At 55.3% G+C, this 23,104-nt stretch overlaps 1 protein-coding gene across 1 annotated transcript in view; it reads left to right on the top strand.

Annotated features, from left to right (window-relative positions):
• The window catches only part of PTPRN2 (protein tyrosine phosphatase receptor type N2), a 624,228-nt gene that overhangs the window by 196,260 nt on the left and 404,864 nt on the right, over positions 1–23,104 (top strand). The window contains exons 4-5 of the mRNA XM_069587259.1: positions 10,307–10,409; positions 17,455–17,614. Of these exons, the coding sequence (XP_069443360.1) occupies positions 10,307–10,409; positions 17,455–17,614 (263 nt within the window). The remainder of the gene's footprint in view (positions 1–10,306; positions 10,410–17,454; positions 17,615–23,104) is intronic.

The raw sequence follows: 23,104 nt of genomic DNA, 5'->3' as shown, positions 1-23,104 counted from the left end.
GTTCCTCTGCCTTTTCTAAAACCAGCTTGAACATTAGGAAGTTCACGGTTTTCGTATTGCTGAAGCCTGGCTTGGGGAATTTTGAGCATGATTTTACTAGCATGTGAGATGAGTGCAATTGTGCGGTAGTTTGAGCATTCTTTGGCATTGCCTTTCTTTGGGATTGGAATGAAAACTGACCTTTTCCAGTCATGTGGCCACTGCTGAGTTTTCCAAATTCGCTGGCATATTGAGTGCAGCACTTTCACAGCATCATATTCCAGGATTTGAAACAGCTCAACTGGGATTCCATCACCTCCACTAGCTTTGTTCATAGTGATGCTTTCTAAGGCCCACTTGACTTCACATTCCAGGATGTCTGGCTCTAGATGAGTGATCACACCATCGTGATTATCCGGGTCTTGAGGATCTTTTTTGTACAGTTCTTCTGTGTATTCCTGCCACCTCTTCTTAATATCTTCTGCTTCTGTTAGGTCCAGACCATTTCTGTCCTTTATCGAGCCCATCTTTCCATGAAATATTCCCTTGGTATCTCTAATTTTCTTGAAGAGATCTCTAGTCTTTCCCATTCCATTCTTTTCCTCTATTTTTTTGCATTGATCGCTGAAGAAGGCTTTCTTATCTCTTCTTGCTATTCTTTGGAACTCTGCATTCAGATGCCTATGTCTTTCCTTTTCTCCTTTGCTTTTCGCCTCTCTTCTTTTCACAGCTATTTGTAAGGCCTCCCCAGACAGCCATTTTGCTTTTTTGTTCTTTTCCATGGGGATGGTCTTGATCCCTGTCTCCTGTACAGTGTCACGAACCTCATTCCATAGTTCATCAGGCACTCTATCTATCAGATCTAGGCCCTTAAATCTATTTCTCACTTCTACTGTATAATCATAAGGGATTTGATTTAGGTCATACCTGAATGGTCTAGCAGTTTTCCCTACTTACTACCTGTTTTTTCTACATACCAACTATATTAACAAATAAAAGATATGAAAACTTGGCAGCAAGTATTGGCTCAACAAATGAAACTCTTAATCAGTCCTATTCTAATGATTTTGACTCCTCGGAAGCCCCTACGTTCCTCGGATGTTTTAAGCTTCCTGTGCCTCTCGTGGTCAGGAGGCCGCAAACAATCACACGCGCAGCTGTACGAGTCTAGCAGGCAGGCTAGAAAGCCATCAGAGGGGTTTTTGGATTGAAACACTCTTATTATGCCCAGGAGACTTATTATCTAAAAGCGCTAAATTAACTTTTCCAGAAAAAGGTGGTGGGGGACAGCCCCCTGTCAATGTCAGAAGAGTAGGTGGAAAGCATAACACAGTAAGGCAGGCAGACTCTGGTTTGGGGGCAGATGCACGAGCAGGTCCAGCGAGGCTCCCCTAAGGCCTGACTTGCCTTTGCCTGTCGTGCCCCTTAGCCTCATGACCTTTGCCGCGGGCGGGATTCCTCGGGCTGGCTCCTGGCAGACAAGTCTAATAGATAGAGCCATCCGTCTGTGTCGAGCCTCGCCCACATCGTCCACTTGTGTGGTGTCCAGACCCGTCACCGTCTGCGCACCACGGAGGCCGCATCATGCCGACTTAGGGCTCAGGGAGGCGGCATCCCAACCTCTGTGTCCCTGCCTCTGTCGCTGGGCCTCGGTGTGGCTGAGATCGTGTCCCAGGCGGGCTCTCTGGGGGACTCGGCGCTCGCGGTGCCAGGCAGGTGGTAACGGGCACTCTGTCAGGACTGCGGGTCCTGCACCCACCCCTCCTGTGCAGCCTCCGGGTCCTGCTCACAGCCTGGTGGGTGCGTCCAGGTCTCAGGAGAACTGGTGCTGCCGCTGTGCCCTTGGCATACCCGGCAAGCAGGTCCCACCTGGGGCTCCTTCGGGGGGTGCCGTTCTGTGTCGAGGGGCCCGCTGGATCAGGCTCCTCAGATGAGGCTTCTCTGCTGGGGCTCTGACGCCCGAGGAGGACGTTGCTGGCACCCCTCGGGCCACACGCCCAGCCCGTGACCGAGCACGGCCTGGAACCTCGCGCTCGCTGGGAGCTGCCTGTGGGTGCCCGAGATGCAGGGGCTGGGGCCTCGGCCGCCTTGGAGAGGCCAGACTCCCCCACGGGGGTCCCGTCCACCTGCTGTTTCCATGGGTGCCTCAGTTACAGGGGGGCCGTGGGCCGGAGTGAATGAAACACCTTTGGTCTGATCTCTGGCTTGTGGCAAACGTGAGACGGTCCTTTTACACCTGAGGAAGCTCGTCACCAGCAGGGTGGTGTCCCTGCCTGGAGTCTGCTGCCTGAGGCGCGGGCCTCCCCCTGCGCCTCCCCCTCCTCCTCCTGGCCTCACCCTTCTCCCCTCCCCTCCCCCTCCTGATCTCACCCCTCCCCCCTCCTCCTCCTGGCCTCCCCCCTCCCCCCTCCTCGCCTCCCCCCTCCCCCTCCTGGTCTCCCCTCCCCTCCCCCTCCTGGCCTCACCCCTCCCCCCCTCCTCGCCTCCCCCCTCCCCCTCCTCACCTCCCCCCTCCCCCTCCCCCCTCCTCGCCTCCCCCCTCCCCCTCCTCACCTCCCCCCTCCCCCCTCCCCCCTCCTCGCCTCCCCCCTCCCCCTCCTGGCCTCACCCTTCCCCCCTCCCCTCCCCCTCCTGATCTCACCCCTCCCCCCTCCTCCTGGCCTCACCCCTCCCCCCTCCTCGCCTCCCCCTCCCCCTCCTGGCCTCCCCCCTCCCCCCTCCTCGCCTCCCCCCTCCCCCTCCTGGCCTCACCCTTCTCCCCTCCCCTCCCCCTCCTGATCTCACCCCTCCCCCCTCCTCCTGGCCTCCCCCCTCCCCCCTCCTCGTCTCCCCCCTCCCCCCTCCTCGCCTCCCCCCTCCCCCTCCTGGCCTCACCCTTCTCCCCTCCCCTCCCCCTCCTGATCTCACCCCTCCCCCCCTCCTCCTGGCCTCACCCCTCCCCCCTCCTCGCCTCCCCCTCCCCCCCTCCTCGCCTCCCCCCTCCCCCCCTCCTCCTGGCCTCCCCCCTCCCCCCTCCTCGCCTCCCCCCTCCCTCTCCTGGTCTCCCCCCTCCCCTGCACACAGCACCTTCCTGCTCAGAATACTGTTCTGGCTCTGCACTGCGTGCAGACTGCCAGCCCTCCTGGTGTGGTGTCCAGGCCTGCTGTGGCCTCACACCGACCCTCCGGGCCCTCCTGTGCCCCGCTGGACTTACATCCTTGCCGACTGCATCCCGCCCTGGCTGCGCCCTTCCATTTCTGCTCAGCCCCTCTCTGTCCGTCAGAATTCTGTGTATCCTTCCAACATTGGCTCGAATACCACTTTTCTCTCTGAAGTTTCTCCCAGTTCCTCATCCCAGTGAGTCTCTCCGCATCTCTATTTTCCACAGATGTTTGCTGACAACTTTATTACATAGTCATCACAGTCCAGCTTGGACCCTAGCTGACTGTAAGGGGTCAGGGGTCAGGTGTCCCGGCTGGCCTCTGGAGTGCCTGCCTGCGGTGGAGCAGAGTAGGTTACGAATGTTGTGTAAGTGAAGTCGCGCGGCGTGTAGCTGTTTGGGTTGGCTTTTTTCACGGGGCAGAATGTTGTGGCTGTGTCTGTGGTCCCTCCCTTTTGCTCACTGGGTTGTTATTGCTGAGAACTAACCAATCCACAGTCTGGACAGACCTGCTTGACTCCCCCTCGCTCACTGGGCAGCATCTGGGCTGTTTCTAGTTCATTGTTGTTCAGTGGCTCAGTCGTGTCCAGCTCTCTGCGACCCCGTGGACTGCAGCACGCCTGGCTCCTCTGTCCATCACCAGCTCCCAGAGCTTGCTCAAACTCCTGTCCATGGAGTCAGTGATGCCATCCAACCCCCTCATCCTCTGTCGCCCCCTTCTCCTCCCACCTTCAATCTTTCCCAGCATCAGGGTCTTTTCCAACGAGTTGGCTCTTCACATCAGGTGACCTAAGTATTAGAGTTTCAGCTTCACCATCAGTCATTCTTTCCAATGAATATTCAGGACTGATTTCCTTTAGGATGGACTGATTGGATCTCCTTGCTGTCCAAGGGACTCTCAAGAGTCTTCTCCAGCATCACAGTTTGAAAGCATCAATTCTTCTAGGAGTTCTTTGTAGATTCATTGGAATTTTCCACGTGGGAAATTATCTTATCTGGAAATAGGTATCTTTGCCTTGTATTTCCTTGTCTTGCCCCATTGCCCTGCTGAGAACTTTTAGCTCTGCTGGGATCAGTGCTGAGAGAGGACGTCCTCGCCTCATTCCTGATCCAAGCGGGAAGGGTTCTAGTTTCTCACCATTAGGTACAATGGCAGCTGTAGGGCCTGTGTGGACAGATGTTCAGTATCAAGTGGATGAATATTCATCATAAAAAGGTGTTGAAGTAATTGATTTACTTTGTATTAAACCAGTCTTGCGCCCCTTTAATAAACCCCATGCTGTGTAATGGTTTTCATATGTTGCTGGATCTGGCATGTTGATATTATCTTATGGATCTTTATGTCAATATTCATGAAGGATGTGAGTCTGCAGGTTTCTTTTGTGTGTGTGGTGCAGTGTTTGTCTGCTTTTGGTTCAGGTTAATATTTGCTGCTGCTGCTGCTGCTGCTAAGTCATGTCAGTCGTGTCCAACTCTGTGCGACCCCAGAGACCAGGCTCCCCCGTCCCTGGGATTCTCCAGGCAAGAACCCTGGAGTGGGTTGCCATTTCCTTCTCCAATGCATAAAAGTGAAAAGTGAAAGTGAAGTCACTCAGTCGTGTCCGACTGTTAGTGACCCATGGATTGCAGCCCACCAAGCTCCTCCATCCATGGGATTTTCCAGGCAAGAGTACTGGAGCGGGGTGCCATTGCCTTCTAATATTAGCTACATAAAGTTAAATGGAAACTTTTCCCTCCTTTTCTGTTTTCCAGAAGGGATTCTGTAGAACTCATACTGATTCTTCCTTAGATGTTTGGCAGAATTATCCAGGGAAATAATCTGGGTCAGGAGATTTGTTTTGGGGAGGTCTTAAATTAAGAATTCAACTTGTCTAACAATTATAGGGCTCTCAAACGATCTGCTTCATACTGGGTGAGCTGTGGTGGTTTGTGTTTCCGGGGTGGGTCCGTTCCATCTCAGTTGCTGGGGGGGGGGGCCTTGCCTGTCTCCTTGGAGGTCTGCAGGGCCTGCACTGCCGTCCCTGTCTCGCTGCTGATGGTGATCGTGGCTTCTCTCCCTGTTCCGTTGTCAGTCTTGCTGGAGGTTTGCCAATTTCACCGATCTTTTCAGGGAAGCAGCTTATATTTTCACTGACTTCTCTATTTTTACACTGAAGTTTTATTGATTCATTCTCTTTACTTCTTTTTACTTATTTGGGTTTATTTTGCTCTCCTTTTTCTAGCTTCTTCATGTGGGAATTTATATGATTGATTTGAGACTTTTTAATCTAAGTATTTAGTGCTGAAAATTTCACTCAGTGCGCCTTTAGCCATGCAGCTTTAGACACAGGTGTGGGTATGCTGTATTCTCACGTTCACCCAGCTCGGTGTATTTTCTCCTTGGATTCGCTTCACCCTGTGGCTTAGTTAGGAGTGTTGTTTAAGTTGCACGTGTTTGGAGACTTTTCTTGTGGTTATGTTATTGATTTCTAGTTTGACTCCGTTGTGACTGGAGAACATACTCTGAATGATTTTGGTTCTTTTCGTTCTGCTGAGTTTTATTTGTGTTCCAGGACATGGCCCACCTTAGTTGGATGAAGATGCACATGTTTAAGAAGGTGCCTGAGACGATGAGAATGTGGGGGTTTTCTCAGTTTCTGCTTCCCCTATTTGCAGCTCTGGTGTTGAGCGCGTATACATTCAGAACTGACATACCTTCTTGGCAAACTTACCCTCTCATCTTTATGTTATGTCTGTGTCCCTAGTAAGTTTCTTTCTTTTGAAGACAATTCATGTGCTATTACACTAACTACTGCTATTTTTCTTTGATTAACGATATGTGTTTTTTTATCCTTTTACTTCCGCTCAAATACTGGAGTGAGTTTCTTATTAACAGAATATAGTTGGGTCATGCGTTTTTAATCCACTCAGTCAGTGTCTGTCTTCATAGGTTTACTTAACCTATTTATATTTAATGTAATTATTGATTTATTAAGACTTAAACTCTTACTTTCTGTTTTCTTTTGACTTCCCTGGTGGCTCAGACAGTAAAGCGTTTGCCTTCAACGCGGGAGACCTGGGTTCGATCCCTGGGTCGGGAAGATCCCCTGGAGAAGGAAATGGCAACCCACTCCAGTACTCTTGCCTGGAGAATCCCATGGACAGAGGAGCCTGATGGGCGACAGTCCACAGGGTCACAAAGAGTCGGACACGACTGAGCGGCTTAACTTCACTTAAACGCTTATTTTTTGTTTTCTACCTGTTCTATTTCATCTGTATTCTGTTTCCTACGTTACTCTAGCGTAACAGTTTTTACAGTCCATTTTAACGTCTCTGCAGATTTGCCTCTTGTTCACCTTTTTAGGGGTTGGTATAGATGGGGCACTGTATATACGAAACTCTCAGAGTTTACTGGTGTGGTGATTTTGCCGTTTTGAGTGGGGTCTAGAACCCTTGCCTCCCTTTATGACTCTTCCCCTGTTTTTATCATTACTTTGAATATTCCCTCTGCATACACTGAGGAGCGCATCATGGTGTTGCTTATGGCCCAGCAAGCCTTAGGAAGCTCCGGAGACGGGCACTCCTCACAGTCATCGTGTCTTTGCTTTTCATGCTTCCCCCCCCCCCCCCCCGATGTCCCAAGGTTCCTTCTGCCGTCACCTTATTTAGGGAGGTTCCTTCAGCAGTCCTTCTGGGGCAGGTCTGCTGGTAAAGCAGGCTCTCATTCTCACTTATCTGAGGAGGCCTCCTTTGCCCTGCCATTCCTGAACCGCACTTTTGCCAGGATCTGAGTTGGCCGCCTGTCAGGATTGGGGACGGGCAGCTTCTCCTTTTAGCTCTTGGAAAATGCCCTGTGATTTGATGTGGCCCCCCTGGTTTCTGATGAGAAATCCTCTGTCATTTGAATCATGTTCCCTGTAGCTAAGGCATCATTTCTCTGGCTGTGGCCAACATTTGTTCTTGCATTTAGGCCTCAGGAGTTTAATTGTCATGTGTCTTGGAGGAGATTTGGGTTTATCCTCTGTGGGTGCTCGGCTTCGGGGATCTTCTGGTTTATGTCATCGTTCAGTCACTAAGTCGTGTCCAACTCTCTGTGACCCTGTGGACTGCAGCACGCCTGGCTTCCTGGTCCTTCAGTGTCTCCCAGGATTTGCTCAAACTCATGTCCACTGAGTTGGTGATGCCATCCAACCATCTCATCCTCTGTCGTCCCCTTTTCCTTTTGCCTTCAAACTTTCCCAGCATCAGGGCCTTTACAAATGAGCTGGCTCTTTGCATCAGGTGGCCGAGATATTGGAGCTTCAAGTTTATCTCTTGCCAAAACTGAGAAGTTTTCAGCCATGATGATGATTATTATTGAGTGGTTCTTCAGCCCGCCTTCTTTCTCCTCTCCTCCTGGGATCTTACATTACCTTAGTTCTTTTGTTTTAGCCCCACAGCCAGAGGCTCTGTCCTTTTTTTTCAGACTGTCTTCTCTCTGTTGCTGGCATTGGGTGACTTCTATTGTCCTCTCCTCCAGGTCCCTGATTCGTCTCCCTGTCCCCTCCATCCTGCAATGAAGTGCATCCACTGAGCTGTATATTTTGGTTATTGTATTCTTAGTTATAACATTTTCACTTGGTCCTTTTTATTTCTTCACTGAGAATTCCCACTTTTCATTTGTTTTCCGGAATGTTCGTGACTGTTCCCTGAGGCATTTGTATCGTGGCTGGGTTACATCTTTGTCAGATTAGACCAGCGTCTCAGTGTTGGTATCTGCGGAGTGTCTTTTTTTCAGTTTGAGGTTCCCTTGGTTTTGGCAAGAGTGGTTTTCTGTGGAAGCCTGGGCGTTGGGTTCTATGTTGAGACTCCAGATTTCACGGACACTCGTGCAGGAGCTGCCTTTCCTGGCGCTGCTCTGCCGAGGTAGGGTGGGGGCCCTGTTGCTGCCGGTGGAGGTAGAAGCCCGGGTGCCCCCCAGAGCTCTGCGGACCCTGAGGGCCGGCTCCTGTCCTCACTGCTGGGCAGTGGGGTCGGTGGGAGTCTGAGCCCCTGCTTGGTCTCCACTGGGGCCCGCGGAGGTGTGACCCCCCAGTGGGGAGGAAAGACCCCTCTCCGTCAGCCGCTGTGCCGACACTGGCAGGGCCCCTGGCCTCAGGAGGGGGCGCCCAGGCCGCCTGTGGGCCTCTGCGGTGCTTGCTGGGAGTGGAGCTGTTCTGCCTGCAGCTGCTCAGTGGCCCCTCTCCTGACCCTCTCCCTGGAGCCAGGCGGCTTCGCTGGGGCCTGGCCGGCACCCGGGCTGCTGGAGACTCAGCTCCAAGTCTGAGATCACAAGCCGGGGAGGCCCCGGGGGCCCAGCACCTGTTTCTTGGCCCCTGGCCGTCTGATTCTGTGCTGTCAGCTGCCCACGAGTGCTTCCCAGGGCCCGGCTGTGCTGCCAGGGTGAGCGAGGCCCGTGTGTCTCACCGTCTTCCAGACGGGGGCAGTCTCTCCCGGGGACGCCCAGCCCCCAGAGCTGCGCCTTCCTCTGACTCTCTACCCAAGCGTCCTCTTTCTGCCCACTCCAGGACAGCTGAGCAGTCTGGGCTAGGGGTTCAGCGCCCTTCTTCCGGCCCATACAGACCCCAGAGTTGGCATGACTTCTGCACTCTTCAGATAAAAATGTTATCAAAGCTCTGTTACTTAAACTTTAACTTGAACTTTCTTCCACCAAAAGTTCCTCCTGTGCTCTTCAGTCTTCCTGTTCCTGGTGAACGTCGACGCGGAGACCGGACTTTGGGGAGGAAGACCAGGCCTGTTTTCCGGGCTGAGGTGCTAGACACTACGCTCGCGTTGCAAATGTGCTTTCACTCGTGGGTCTTCTGGGAATGGGCCAGTGACAGCCACACAAGCACATTTCACGTGGGGTGCTTTCTCGCTGAGCCTGTCACGTGGAGCACGCTTGCTGACAGTGAGCGCATGTCATCCAGAAGCAAGGGCGGTGGTGCCTGTGGGGCTGGAAATGGCAACCCACTCCAGCATTCTTGCCTGGAGAATCCCATGGATGGAGAAGCCTAGTTGGTTACAGTCCGTGGGGTCGCAAAGAGTCGGACACGACTGAGCGACTTCACCTCCCTGCAGGGCAGAAGCTGAGCTGCCCACAGCTGCACGTCCTGCAGCTCCTGCTCAGGATAGGGCCACAGGCTTCTGAGACTTAGAAGTGATCGAGCTGTTTGAATCTTGCCATTGATAAATTTTAAAAAATGTTAGGTTTGCATTTGAAAATTACTGAAGTGTGTTCATGAAGGCAGCTTATGTGTGAGACGTTCTTCTAATTCTGCCCAGAAAAAGTGTTCTCAGCAAGCTGTGGACCTTCTTGCTCCCCGCACACGCACACACGCAAACAAGCACAGCCATCCTGATGAGAAGATTTTTGGTAATGTGTTTTTGTACAGGGCATAAAAATATATCTCTGTAATTACATGATATTTAGTGATTAGATAATTATGGATAATTGCATGGGGTAGTTCTAAGTGCTAAAGTGTTACCATAAGATCTAAAATGTACAAATTGCATAATAATTATTCTTGGGAGTTATTTGGTAATTCTGAGCATAATTATCATGTGATCCACAGTGCATGTAATTAATGCATAGACACGTGGATTTTGCCTTCATAACTACTTCGCCCTTGTTATAAAGCTCTTTGTCATAACATTTGAGTATTAAATATAACGTAATTGGCTCCCAGATACAGTACATTAAGCCCCATGATAATTGCTTTCATAGTAACAATAACCCTTATTTCATTTCCAACGTGTGGCTCTTAAGCAGGTCAGGGTTGCAAGGAGCAAACGGCCAGGACGTGGCAGCTGCGAGCAGGCGGAGCGGCACTGAGTGCTGGCCGCTGGCTCACTGTTGGGTGAGGAGCACCTCCTGTGGCCAGGCCTCCCCAGGGGGAAGGGTCTCGTCTTCCCCGTGGACAGAGTCTGTCTGCTGACCATAGCGTGAACCTCCTGTCCAGCCCGGCCCCGCTCCGCCTGTGTTGTTCATATAGCAAAGCACCCACCACATTTCTGGTCTAGGGTGAAGGGCTGGGATTTGATAAGGAGAAGAGCTCATAAGAAACCGCAGAGGGGCCTTGGCTGATTGGTGAGACTGCGGGAAAGCACCCGCAGCAGTGACTCGGGGACTGCAGCCGGGGCTCCGGCTCGGCCTCCACGCTAACACGGTGCCCTCCACTCTCTCTCCAGGTCTCACGTGGCAGGATGACTACACCCAGCGCGTGATGGCGCGGGAACTCGCCAGCCTTCCCCAGACGTACCCGCGCCACCCCGAGGTGTCCAGCCCCGCCAGGTAAAGCGGACCTGTTCGTGTCTCTTCCCTGGCCTGTGTCCACCAGCCCTCTCTTTGTTTCATGGAGCAAAGAACCCCGTCTTTCTGGTGTAGATGCTCCGGGAAGTTGGGATGTGGGGAAGGGGCAGATGGGACTCCCTCCACCACAGGGTCCTGGCCCCCGGGGAAGGTGTGACAGGGACCCTCCCACGAGGGGGTGGTCTCAACAACGGACATGCCCAAGGGTCTGTCTCCCTTCCTGGGACCTTTGGAGAGTCTGCATCTCCAGAGCCTTGGTTAAAAGCAGGAGGGTCAAGAATTCTCATTTCCCAGTAGGAATTTATGCTCAGTTCAGTACAAAAAACAAATTAAACCATGGAATCTGTGTTCGGGCCCCCAGCACAGCAGCCGTGAGAGCCGGATTTGTTCCACCTCATCGTCTCCACACACGTGCAGAGGGTGTGGATGTTTTGCCCACTTGTGCAGGACACCGACCCGGGGAGGGGAGGCGTGCCCCACGGGCAGCGTGCGGGAGCTGGCTGCCATCTCTGAGCTGACGGGTGGCTACTCCTCAAGGTTAGGCAGCAGGGAAGGGACCGCCCCCTCGGTTTAGTGGGGAAGCCCAGCGTCTGCCTGCAGCCTTTGTACAGTAATTCCAGTGCAGAAGCATCGGCCTCCTCCTTCCTGCTCAGTCCGTCCAGCAGAGGGGCAGCCAGGCCGCCGGGTCCCGCAGAGGCAACGCACCAGACGTGAGAGCACGTTCACCGGGCAGCCCTCCCCGGCCAGGCTGTGCGCGTCTTGAGGGTGGGTAGGAGCTCTGCCTTGTCACCCTCGCCGGTCTGTTGAGCTTCATCAATGAGAACCTGCCTTGGGAGTCTGTTCTGTAAAAATAACACTCAAAAAGCAGTCAGGCTGTCCGTGTTCATCCGGGCGCGTCCACACTCTTCGTGCTGGTCTTTGGGCGACACGTGGGTGCTTCACGCAGCCCGAGGTGCCTTCCTGCCAGCGCCGAGGCTCCGAGCGGGCTGCGCTGTCACAGGTGACCCCGGACGCCACCGAGGAGGCCACGGTACAGGGGGTTGGGGGGACCAGGACACACAGCAGGGACGAGGGCAACACCCAGGTGGCCACGTTCTTACCACTGGTGATGCTGTCACTTAAAACAACTGTCCATTTGCTATGAAAAATAACGTGGCTTTTTAGATTACATGTGAGATTGAAAGTTTAAAAATACACATGTGAAGAGGTTGGAGTTTTCTACGTGAACTTCCTGTGCACGATCTGTGTCCGTACAGAAGTGTTTCTGTATGTTCCTGGGCTGTTTCTCTCCGTATGGAGTCTTCTGTGTAAGGCTGGTAGCTCTTCACGTGCCCCGCTCTGGAGAAGCAGATTTGTGGTCTGTTCCACCCGTCAACGAGGTGTGGTCGCCAGTGGAACCGGGCTCATAGCCTCCTGGGCTGGATGGGTCTTGTCTTTCTCAAGGATGTTGAACCGGAATAAACCAACCATCTGGCTCTAAAGGCGGAGCCTCGTGCCGGGGGTGGCACGCTGGGATGCTCCCCAGTAGCCGCCCCCCCATACTCCACCCCAGGAGACGGGCTTCCTGGAAACCAGCAGGCGTTGGCCTCAGGCTCAGCGGGTTTGGGCAGACTCACCCCCGGCTGGTGGGCAGGGCTGGCAGCACACCCACCTCGGCCCACGGCCACTCGGACCCCCGCTCTGCCTCTTCAAGCCCTCCCTCCCTAGACCCAGCCATTCTCCACCGTGAGCTTGTGGTTCTCCCGGTCCTGCTGTGTCTTTGCAAGGAGCTCCCTTATTGGAGATGCCGCGTGTCCCGTTGGGCGTCTGCTGGTGACTCAGCAGCCGGAACGGGAATCAGTGTTTGTCAGGAAACAAACAGACACACACAATAATGCACGTGGATACGCATGGAATAATGTTCCTTCTTTTCAAAAACCTTCTGCTAAATTTTCTTTGGTGTCGAATTGTCTGCTGCCCAGTATATACTTTAAATGATCTTTCTATGTGGTTAAATCCCGTACCACTTCCATTCTTCTCAGGTTATTGGTGAAATACGCTCACAGGTCTCACTGTGTGAATTTGGAGCGTTCACATTTCTGCAGAGCACTCTCATCCTTTTCACAGGGATTCCCAAATGTGTTGACTTAGTGTGATCACAGTACTGTTATCACTTAAAACTTGCTCATTGCATGTGTGGTTATTACACTTTGCCGTTGACTTCTACCTTTACCCTTTAACACAGTTTATAAAAAGAGTTATCTCCTGGGCTTTCCTCTTTCTGCTACCATTGGATTCAGTACTGTTTCTCTTTTAAATGAGACTCTTGAGCCGAAAGTCCGCCCTTACTCTTTCATCACGTAAGGCCGTGCATCCGCCTGTGAGCGTGGCCCTGGCGTTATCCTGCAGCGCCGACGGGCCGCTTGCCTTTGTTCTCGACTGTGGGCCGCTGCGGCTGTGTGCCCTGCGGGAGCAGCGAGTGCAGGCTTGCGTTTCGTCTGAGTCGTATGTCCTTTAGAGTTTAATTACCGTCTGCTTTTACTGCGTTTTCATCAGAGAATGTGACACGTTCAGCTTTTTCTTTTTAGAAATTTGGGATTTCTTTGTGGCCTAGTTTATACCACGTTTATTAATTTTCAGTGGATGCTTAAAAACCTTGTATCCACTATGTAAGAGTACACATTTTTATAGATGGTTAAATTAGACATAAAATTTATAACTATGTATAAATATAAATTATTCAGAGTCAAATTCTTTATTTACATTTTGACTTATTGAAACGTCTCGGGCAAACCCTTGTTTCCGTAAGCTGTGCGTCCATTTCTAGCGTGATTTCGCTTCGCACACTGGGGTTCTGACATCAGCATCCCCTCCTCACTGTGGGCGTCACGCCTGCTGTGGTTTAGATGGAGCCTTTGTCGTCTTTACTGCTCTTTGTCTTGATCCCACTTTTCTACGACTGGTATTGCCACGCCTGTGTCCTCTGGGTTCTGCTGCCTAATTCATCCTCTAAAAGCCTGCCCTTTGGATGCTCTGATTGGCGGGTGGCATTCTCAGAGCCCCTGGGGCATCTCCGTGAGACCCCTACCTTCTCTGCCCCTTCTGCCCCGTGACCGTGACTCTGCTTCCACCCCCTTTGGTGTTTGCAGCTGAGTCTCTCACTTTACACTTGGTCCGCAGCCATCGCCTGTAGGCTCTCCAGGTAGGTTTTGAAGTGGCAGGTCTGAGTTGCTCTTGGAGGAGGAATCCCACCTTTGGGCGCCCCGCCTCTGTCCCGGCACAGCCCTGGCAGCCGGCACGGACCGTGTCCAGGGGGGCGTCCAGCCCAGGGCTGGTGACTAAAGAAGGAGCGGGTGAAAGGTCGCATGACACTGGGTGCTCCAGGGGTCACCCCAGGGCCCAGAATCCTGCTTGCCCTTCGTTCCCCAGAGGATGGGACTGAGCTGTGAGCTCTGCTTCCATGAAAAATAAAACGGTCAGAAATAACCATTTCCAGAAATGAATGATGGTGAGCTGGGTCAGGGTTTTGGACAAAGGGAGTGAGAGCCAGGCTGCGGTGTGCTCTTTGCAACAATTCTACTTACAGTTCGGGGTTTTTCCTCTAGCAAACTGAGGGACAACGCAAAGCAGCCCGTGTTATTGGCGCCTGAAGGTCAGTGCACGGAGTGGGAAAGTGACCAGTGGCGACGACACGCTTGCTCTTCCGAGGTAGAAAATGGACTCTTACAAAGTTTTGACCCGCTTCAGGAGAATGACAGGGCAGAAGTCAGGCTGCCAGCTAATTCCTGCAACACCTCACAGCATGGTGACGGCTGTGCCCGTCGCTGTTCTGTGTTAGAGTGTCGCGAACAGTCCTCTAGCACAGACACCCGGGAAGATGAGTAAGACAGTTTAAAGGCGCGTTTATGAGGTGGTTCTATCTGCATTGATTAGCAATTAGTGAGAACAATAGACAAAGTGCCAGAAACGTAAACTGACTTCAGTTAAATCACTCTGACAAAACAGAACATGAAATTTCATCCATTAAAAAATGGTCAGGTAAGCTATAGCCATGATTTGAGATGCAAAGAACCATGTGGCTCCTGATCGTTTACATCCTATTAAGTCTGAGCCACTGTAGCTCGAAAAGGCTTCAGAAATAATAACAGGACCGTTTTGTTAATTGTGATAATTAAGCTCAAATGTGAAGATTTTCTGTAGGTCCCAGTTTGTGTGAAATACACACGGGTATCGAGCCCCTCACACCAGTGGCCTGTTCTTGAGAACCAGACTTTCCCTGTGGAAACAGTGGCCAGGAGCCTGTTCTCCGCGACCCCAAGTGGGAAATCACACCCACCTGCACCCCATACACTGCTGGAGCGTCAGCCGCTCAGTCGTGTGTGACTCTTGCGACCCCCATGGACTGTAGCCCGCCAGGCCCCTCTGTCCATGGAACTTTCAAGGCAAGAAGACTGCAATGGGTAGCCGTTCCTTTCTCCAGGGGATCTTCCCAACCCAGGGATGGAACCCAGGTCTCCTGCACCTCAGGCAGATTCTCTATCATCTCAGACACCAGGGAACATTCCCAGAGTGTGTCTAAACCACAGCAAAGACCCACATGGAGGTGACAGGTGTTTGTTACCATGTGTAGGTAACGGTCACATTTGGAGCAGAGTACTTAAAACATTGCTCCCTGGTCACTGAAAGTGGATATGGTTGTTAGTAGCACAGCCTCACCCACCACCTGCACAACACACAGACATACACAGGTACACAGGCACACACTTGGCTACATACACATACACACTTAGGAACACACAGACACACACACAGGCACACAGACAAATAGACACACAGGCACACACACTTAGATACATACACACTTAGGAACACACAGACACACACACACACAGACACACAGAGACACAGACAAATAGACACACAGGCACACACACTTAGATACATACACACTTAGGAACACACAGACACACACACATAGACACAGACAGACACAGACAGACACAGACACACACACACACAGACACAGACACCTAGACACATACATGCGAGACGCTCACATGGAGGAAGCTTGGCTTTGACTGCAGTTTCCAGGCACAACAAGAGCTGGCATCATCGTGAGACCCAGGGATGCGCCAGGCCTCGCCCTCTCACCTGGACGATGGGTCAGATCCCTCCTCTTCAGGTTGCTATCCGAGAAGACACCAGGCCGGGGGTCAGGGGGCTGGGCCCTCGAGCCCAGCAAGATCCTGCCTGGGCACCTAGGGAGCTCCCTCGGTCGTGTCTGAGCTGCGCAGGCTCTGGTCCCAGGGAGCTCGGAGAAGAGGGTGGCGGTGATAACAGGCTCCAGAGCCCTGACCCTCGGGGCTCCGGGGCTGGCACGGGTCTCCCACGGGAGACCCAGGCAGGCGGGCACTCCTCTCTGCACACAGGCTGCAGGCCGCCTTTTGGCCGTAGAGCGAGGCCAGCCCTGCTCTCAGCTCCCGGCGTGCAGAGGCAGCCGGTTCCCTGTTGCTCACTGTGTCCACGGCCTCCCCCGCACACTCTGCCGCCCTCCCCGCCTGGCTGGGGGCGCCGCCCTCCCCCGCACACTCCGCCGCCCTCCTCGCACCCTCCGCCCACCCTCCCCGCCTGGCCGGGGGCGCCGCAGGCCCACTTCTGCCCGCCCTTTCCTGCAGGTGTCTCGACTTTTACCACACTACATGCGTTTGTAAGGAAACATGAAAATCCAGCTGTTCCTGCAAAGCCACGTCTCTGCAAACACAAACACCAGGGGAAGGACGGGACAGACCAGGCAGTCATCAGACGCACACTCGCCCTCGGCCTCTGCTGGGGGGCCGGGCTAGCCTCCTCCAACCTCTGGGGGCACTTCCGGCAGTTAACGCGAGAACAAGCACAGGTGAAACCCAGCGTTCACCTGTGTGAGCGCCAAGCGCACGTAGCAGCCGCGAGGACGCCGGGGCCACCGTCCGCAGGCCGCGGCTCTCGGTCGCCACCCGCCTGCCGGGCACCCGCAGAGCGCGCTGTGAGCCGTGTGCGGCCGCCTCGGGAGCCTGCCCACTCCTTTGCCCACAGACGATGCCTGCAGTTGTCCGAGTCCGACAGGGGCTGAGTACTGTGTTTTACATGATTTTAAAATGCATTTTCATTAAGGAAACAGGACATTTTTTTTCCCCGAGTAAGTTCATGACCTGCATCACTGCCTTTCACCGCCATTGGTTGTCCTAAACTCACCCCCAGTGACAGCAGAGTCTGGTCACAGGGCCGCCCTTCCTGATGCTGGAGAGGTGCCCTCTGCGAGGTCAGCGGTGGGGACCCGGGTTCTGCACTAACTCGACGTCACCTGAGTCTACCACGTGTTTCCAAGCTCATTTGTTCAGCGGACACTGTTTTCCAGTGCTGACTGTGGCCGAGGCCCCATGCAGAAAACCCACAAGAACAAGGTCCCTTCCTCCAGGCAGCTTCCCGGGATTGCTGCCTGCCTTTTGTGGTCACACTGGGGCGCTAGGAGGGCCCGGGGTCATCTCCCTGTCAGCTGACTAGCATGCCGACGCCCGGCGGACCCCTGTGGTCCCCGCTTCCGGGAGGTGGGTGAGCACGACCTTCTCACTCCGTGTGCCTGCTCCTCGGCACCGGGTGGGGAGCGGAGGGGAGGCCACTGACAGAGACAGGCCCAGGGCAGGGGGCGGCGGGCCCAGGGCTCACCAGTCTCCCCTCCCCGCCTGGGAAGCCTCTCTGCTGCTGAGGTTCTCCCTGCACTTAGTAAGTCCTGGCCGACTCCCCACTCCGGCTTGCTTCTGCCCCCAGTGGCGGGGCGGCTGCTGAGAAAGGAAGTCGGGGTTGCTCACCAGGTCCCCCTGTGTGCCAGCACCAGGCTTGGGTGCAGACAGGGCCCCGACGTGGGCAGTGTGAGCGGCGGGTCAGGCCCTCATCGCCTGGCCTGGTGCCTGAGTGCCCACACGGCCCTGCCGCCCCCATGCCTGCCGTGAGCTCCATGGGTGGAGCCAGCACTGTGCCCACAGACCGCCTGACACCTCCCTCTCCTTCGCAGGAGCTCGAAGCAGAGCGTCCCGGACGAGCGGAGCCTCAGCCTGGAGGGCAGCATGCTGGCTGAGGCCCTGCAGCGCTACCTGCCCTACCTGGAGGCCCTGTCCCAGGCTGCCACCGCCGACGCGCTCCCGGGGCCGGAGCTGGACAGGCCACCTGCCCAGGTGAGCCTCGCAGCCCTCAGGTCGGGGTGGTGACCCTCGTGGCCCTGTGGTCAGGGCGGTGACCCTTGCAGCCCCGGGGTCGGGGTGTTTCATTGTCCCGGCGCACACAGGGGACGTTCCCGTGCCTGCAGCCCCTCTGGGCTCTCCCCCTGTGTCCGGCGCGAGTGGGGGCCAGGGTGGAAGGACAGGGCACCTCTCTGCCCCCTGGAGGGCCTGTGTGCACCCCCGTACTCCTACGGCACCCTCCTGTTGGGGGTGCCCAACAGCTGAGTGCACTCCAACAGACGTGGGCACTCCTCCTTCGGGGCGTTCTGTGTGCCAGCTGTCAGGCCCTCGGGTGGGAGTTCCTTCTGCAGTGGGGCCAGTCTGCTCTGGATCTCTCCGGGACTCGAAGCCCATGGAAAACAACAGTTTACAGACGCAACGAGCAGTCGCGTAACCTTCTGGATGGGAAAGAAGGCGGGCTTTCATGACAGTGCTTACAGCGGCGCTGCCAGCTTTCGACTTGCCTGGGGCAGCAGGGCCTAGAGGTGGCGTCCGGGGCCCTCACGCATCCCGAGGAGGGACTCTGGGGGCAGCACCCAGGTCCGCGTGCTCGGGAGGGCGGCGCCGCCTGCAGAACTCGGCCTTGGGTCTGACCCAGAGGCCGCCCGGAAGGCGGATGAACACCTCGAGCTTTGGTCCGGTCACTCGCCCAGCCCCGCCCCAGGCCGCGCCCAGGGCCCCGGAGGGAGGTTGGGCCACTCCGCAGCGCTGTGTCCCTCTGGCCAGCTCGGCGCTGCGTGTTGGTGGCAAACACGCCCCTTTCCGCAGCCTCACGGTCGGCAGCTCTTCCCTGTTCGTAGCTCCCGGAGAAGGGGCGCTGACTCGGTTCCCTGGGTTCCGCAGCCCGAGCGGCCCTCATCAGCCCGGTTCTCAGGCCCCTCCCGGCTTCGGGCTCTGGGGCCATGCAGGGCGGCCGTGTGGGGCGCGGGGCGGCCGAACCGCAGGGCCGGGAGGGGAATCGCACAAAGAGGGAGGGTCTGCATCCCCACTCCAGCCCGAAGCCCCCTGCTCCGGGGAGCCGCCTGAGGGGGGAGGGGCGGGGGGCGGGTTGAAAGCTCCCGCCTGCGAGCTCCTCTGCGCAGGCCGCACCCCTACTGGCCCGGCCGCATGGACACTCTGTATTTCAGCGGATGCGGCAGCCCACTCCAGCATTCTTGCCTGGAGAATCCCGTGCACGGCGGAGCCTGGAGGGCTGCTGTCCATAGGGCCGCACAGAGTCGAACACGACTGAAGCGACTTAGCATGCATGCAGGGCTGCAGAAGCGAGCACCACACTGTGTATCTTAATGTTAAACTCGGGTTTCCACCTTGCACTTTCTGTGAAGCAGACACCGAGCTGGGTACCGTGGGGCTGCATCGACGCCAAGACCCTGTCCTGGGGGCCGACGGAGGGCAGCGCCCGAGGTGCCCCAGGTTCCGACGCTGCGGCTCCTCCGCCGGCGCTGTGCCGCCTCGGGAGGCCACGCCCCTTCTCTGTCCTCCCAGATCCTGCCGTGACGTTGGGCAGTGATGGTCGGGACGTCAGTGGGAGGATGAAGCTCTCAGCCCAGGGCTCAGTTCACTGCAGTTTCTACAAATAGTCATCCCTGTTTTAGAGACAAAACGGAAACCAGGTCAAGTCTGAAAGCCATCTGCTGGATGCTCAGAGGCGTGCTTGGCTCCACGAGAGACTCACAGGGGCACGGCCTGCTCACGAAGAAAATCTGATCTGTGCCCCAGCCCGCCCAGCACCCAGGGGCGAGGCCGCTGCCCGGCACACCGCAGGCCGGGATGGACTCCGTCTCCTCTCACAGCAGGAAGCCAGCCTCGCTCCTCGCCCTCTTGATGCTGGGGATTTGAGAACGTAAAACAGCAATCGTCTGGGGCTCCCTCCAGGGGCCTGGCGAGTCTTTACCAGCCCGGCCTTGGCTCCGGCCGTGGGCGTCCCGACTCGGCTGTGGGGACCCCGGGGCGGGTGCCTGGGCGGCGGGCGCGAGCCGTCGGTAATGAGCGACCCGCGTGGAGTGCGCGCGATGGGGAGGCGGGGACGCGGCGCAGCGACAGGCGCGGGAGAAGTCTGCGCGGAAGACGTTCTGGTCAAGTCTCCCCGCGAAGCAGCTGGACGGGCCTTCCTGCTGAGGTGTTGGTGGCGCCGAATGAAGCCTTGAGCCCAAGTCCCCGCGGGCGCGGCGGCCCGTGGAGGTCAGTCCCGAGCCCGTCGGCCCGTTTCTCATTCAGTTTTGGGCCCTCTGTGGCGTGAGCTCTGGCACCAGAACTGGAAACACACGTGGGCAGCGTTGCCCCCTGGACCGCGGGTGGCTGTCGGCGCCCAGGAGACCGGGGTTAGGGGTGACGGCGGCCCGGCGGGGCGTGGGAGGCGGGGCCTCGGTCCTCTGGGAGGGGCCGTGGCGAAGCCCGGGAACGCGCGCTCAGCTCTGCCCGCCTCTCGGAGCCCAGGCTCTGACCCTGGGATTTACGCAGAGCCTCAGCGCCGGCCCCAGCTCAGAGGGCCCAGCCCCGGCTGGCTGTCCGGCACCCACCCCATCAAGGGGGAGCCGCCGCTCTCTGCTGGCACCGGTCATTCCTCCGGGGGCTGCGCCCTGCGCCCTGGGCTGCCCGCGAGAGGACGCCCGTGCCCCAGGCCTCTCTGTCTCAGGACACACGGCCGCGGACACACCACGGTCCTGTCCAGCCGCCTTCAGCAGCCGCCACCGGCCAGCAGGCCTGGCTTCCGCGGTCTTTGGAATGCCCAGCCAGGAATGGCGGCGCCCAGGCTCCTGCGTGGGCGGTGCTGGGTTGGGCTGATCCCCCTGCAGTCCAGCGGGCCCTCCCCTCTCAGAAGCGCCCAGTTTGAGTGACGGGCTCTGCGCTCATCTCACCACGCAGCTGTTTGAGCACGACGGTCACAAGCATGGTTCAGAAAAGGCGCGCTCGGCGGCTTAGGCTCGGGTATTGCTATGCTGTGTTGACAGTGGCTTCTCCACACTGGCTTCTGGCTCGGGCGTTTTTAGTCTGTGTGAGATAGATGCTTCTTGATATGTAAGAAAGGTGCAAAAGCCTAGAAATTATCTTCTCTGTCCAGAGTTTAACTGAGGAGAAAGCCCTGGTCATGTCTCCGATGAGCTGACGTGGACTCTGGTGTGAGGAGCGTTGGTGCAGACCCGGCCAGGGCTTTGGGCGGTGCTGGCTGATCTCCACAGCCCCGTCAGCTGATGACATATCTCAGCTGGAAGCGTAAGCTTTCTACACTGATGATGCAACCAGTGTCCAGTGGACTGCTCTATGCATCATCTTTCCTGTGTACGCGTCAGCAAACATGCAGCTGTCACGATCGTCATCAGACATGTAACTGCCACGAGCGTCATCAGACATGCAGCTGTCATGATCGTCATCAGACATGCAGCTGTCACGATCGTCAGAGAAGAGCTGTGAATTTATTGTGCTGAACTGTGTCGTTTAGTACTAATGACTGGCTGAACTCGAGCCCGATGAGCACGTGGGGTCAGGGGCTTCCCAGAGGATGGGCGTTGGATGAACAACCAGAAGTCAGCAGTTGAAGATGTTTGGATTATCTCAAAGGGCAGAATGTCAAGAGGCCACCCTAGTCCACTCTGACAATAGGAACAAGCCAGGTGAGCTGCTAAACCATAGCCTTAAGGGAAAAAGCCCAGGGAGCTGAGAATATAAAGAACCCTGAATGAACTAAATTCAGAAAGGGAGGAGATCCTTCTAGGGAAGAAGAGACCCAGAGACTTCCCTGGAGGCAGGGACCATGGGGGCATGCAGGGAGAATGTGCTGAGGTTTTTAAGGAGCTGTTTTCAGTGGAGACTAGCGTGAGGGTAGAGCCCAGAGTCAGGCTGCACAGAGCACCGAGTGCCCAAGACAGGAGCTGGGAGAAGGGACTGGCGCTGAGAGATGGCCTTCCAAGGGGCGCCAAGCCCTGCTGAGCACACCTCCCCCCTTGAAGGCTTTGGATGAGGCAGCATGGTGGAGAAAGATTGATGTGTAGGGTGCAGAAAGCCAGGGAAAGAAGTTTCTTGCACATGTCGTGTGGGGCTGTGACTCAGAGAGAGCTCCAGGTTCAGAAAGCTGGCGGCTGTCTGCAAAGCATGAGGCGGCGCTCAAGGCTGACTCCAGCTTGCACTTGAGCCCTGAGCCTGCCCTCAGCGTTACTGTGGGGAGGAGTGACCGAATCTGACCGACTCGGCAACAAAGTCCTCACCCATTTCAGTGACAGATTCCATGGACTCGGATGGAGAGAAGAAGGGTTAAATATGATTTGCTTTGGTCTCCATTGCTTATTCATGCAACAGCCAAACGTACAATCCCAGTTATGTATGACTGACCCAACATACAGTCAGAAGTCGGGAGATGCGTGAAGGATCAACAAAACGTCATTCTGGTCGAGAGAGTAAAGAGTTGGCAGGGGGAGAGCCAGGTATGACTCAGGTGTTGGGATCACTAGAAAAGGTCATCTTAATAAGTAAGGTAAATACGTTAAAGGATTGAGTGGGAAAGGTGAAAAAACATAAGTGAACAAATGGAAAATCACAGCAGGAGATGGAAACAGTGAAAAGAAGCAAATGGAAATGCTAGAAATTAAAGGAAGATCCGAGGTGAAGAACTCGTCCGAGGAGCTTAACGATAGACTAGCCACAGCAGAGAGAAGCATCAGTGAATTTCAAGTCAGGTCAGTAGACATGGTCAGAAGTAAAAGAAAAAGCACAGAGGAAGAGTGCGAAGTGGGACAAAGCCCCCGAGCCACGGGGTGCCGTGTCAAGCGGGCTAGCCTGTGTGTTTGGGACCCTACGTGGGAAAGAGGAAGAGGAGGAAGCAGAAGAAACGGTTTAAGAAGTAGCGGCTGGTGTTTTTCCCAAAACTGATAAAGCTAATCAAAACACAGATGCAGGAAACATACTGAGCCTCAAGCGGGATAAATACAGAGAAAACAAAATCCAGGCATATCATAAGCAACCAGGGGAAAGCCGCAGATAAAGAGAAAATCTTAGCGGTGTCTTCAGGTAAACAGATGCCTTACATCCGGGGGCTGTTTATAAGGACGACGTCTGGCGTCTCATTAGCAGACCAGAAAACAGTGGAACCAACAGAAAGGGGACAAAACCCTGTCGACTTGAATCCTGCACCGTTCACAGCCGTAGGGCGAGCGGGGAGAGCCTGTGTCTGGAAGCCTCATGCCTCAGACATGCTGACAGACATTCTTCAGCTCAAAGAAGATTGACGCAGAGACACCAGTATCTGCTAAGGGGAAGAAAACAACCAGAAATAGTAAACTGGCGAGCAGCCAGGAATGAGAAACCCACATAATACATGTAAATTTCTGGACAGAAACAATTGGATGTTTAAGGCAAAATAATTAACACCCGCCGTGAGGTTTTTAGCTCATGTGGAAGAAAAGTGCGTGACGGCAAGGGCACAAAGCCTCGGAGGAAAACTGCAGTCAGGTG

Source organism: Ovis canadensis, chromosome 4 (genome assembly GCF_042477335.2).
Source record: "Ovis canadensis isolate MfBH-ARS-UI-01 breed Bighorn chromosome 4, ARS-UI_OviCan_v2, whole genome shotgun sequence".
NCBI classification, from domain to species: Eukaryota; Metazoa; Chordata; class Mammalia; order Artiodactyla; family Bovidae; genus Ovis; species Ovis canadensis.
The sequence above is the reverse complement of the archived record's forward strand: the minus strand, read 5'-3'. Positions and strand labels throughout refer to the sequence as shown.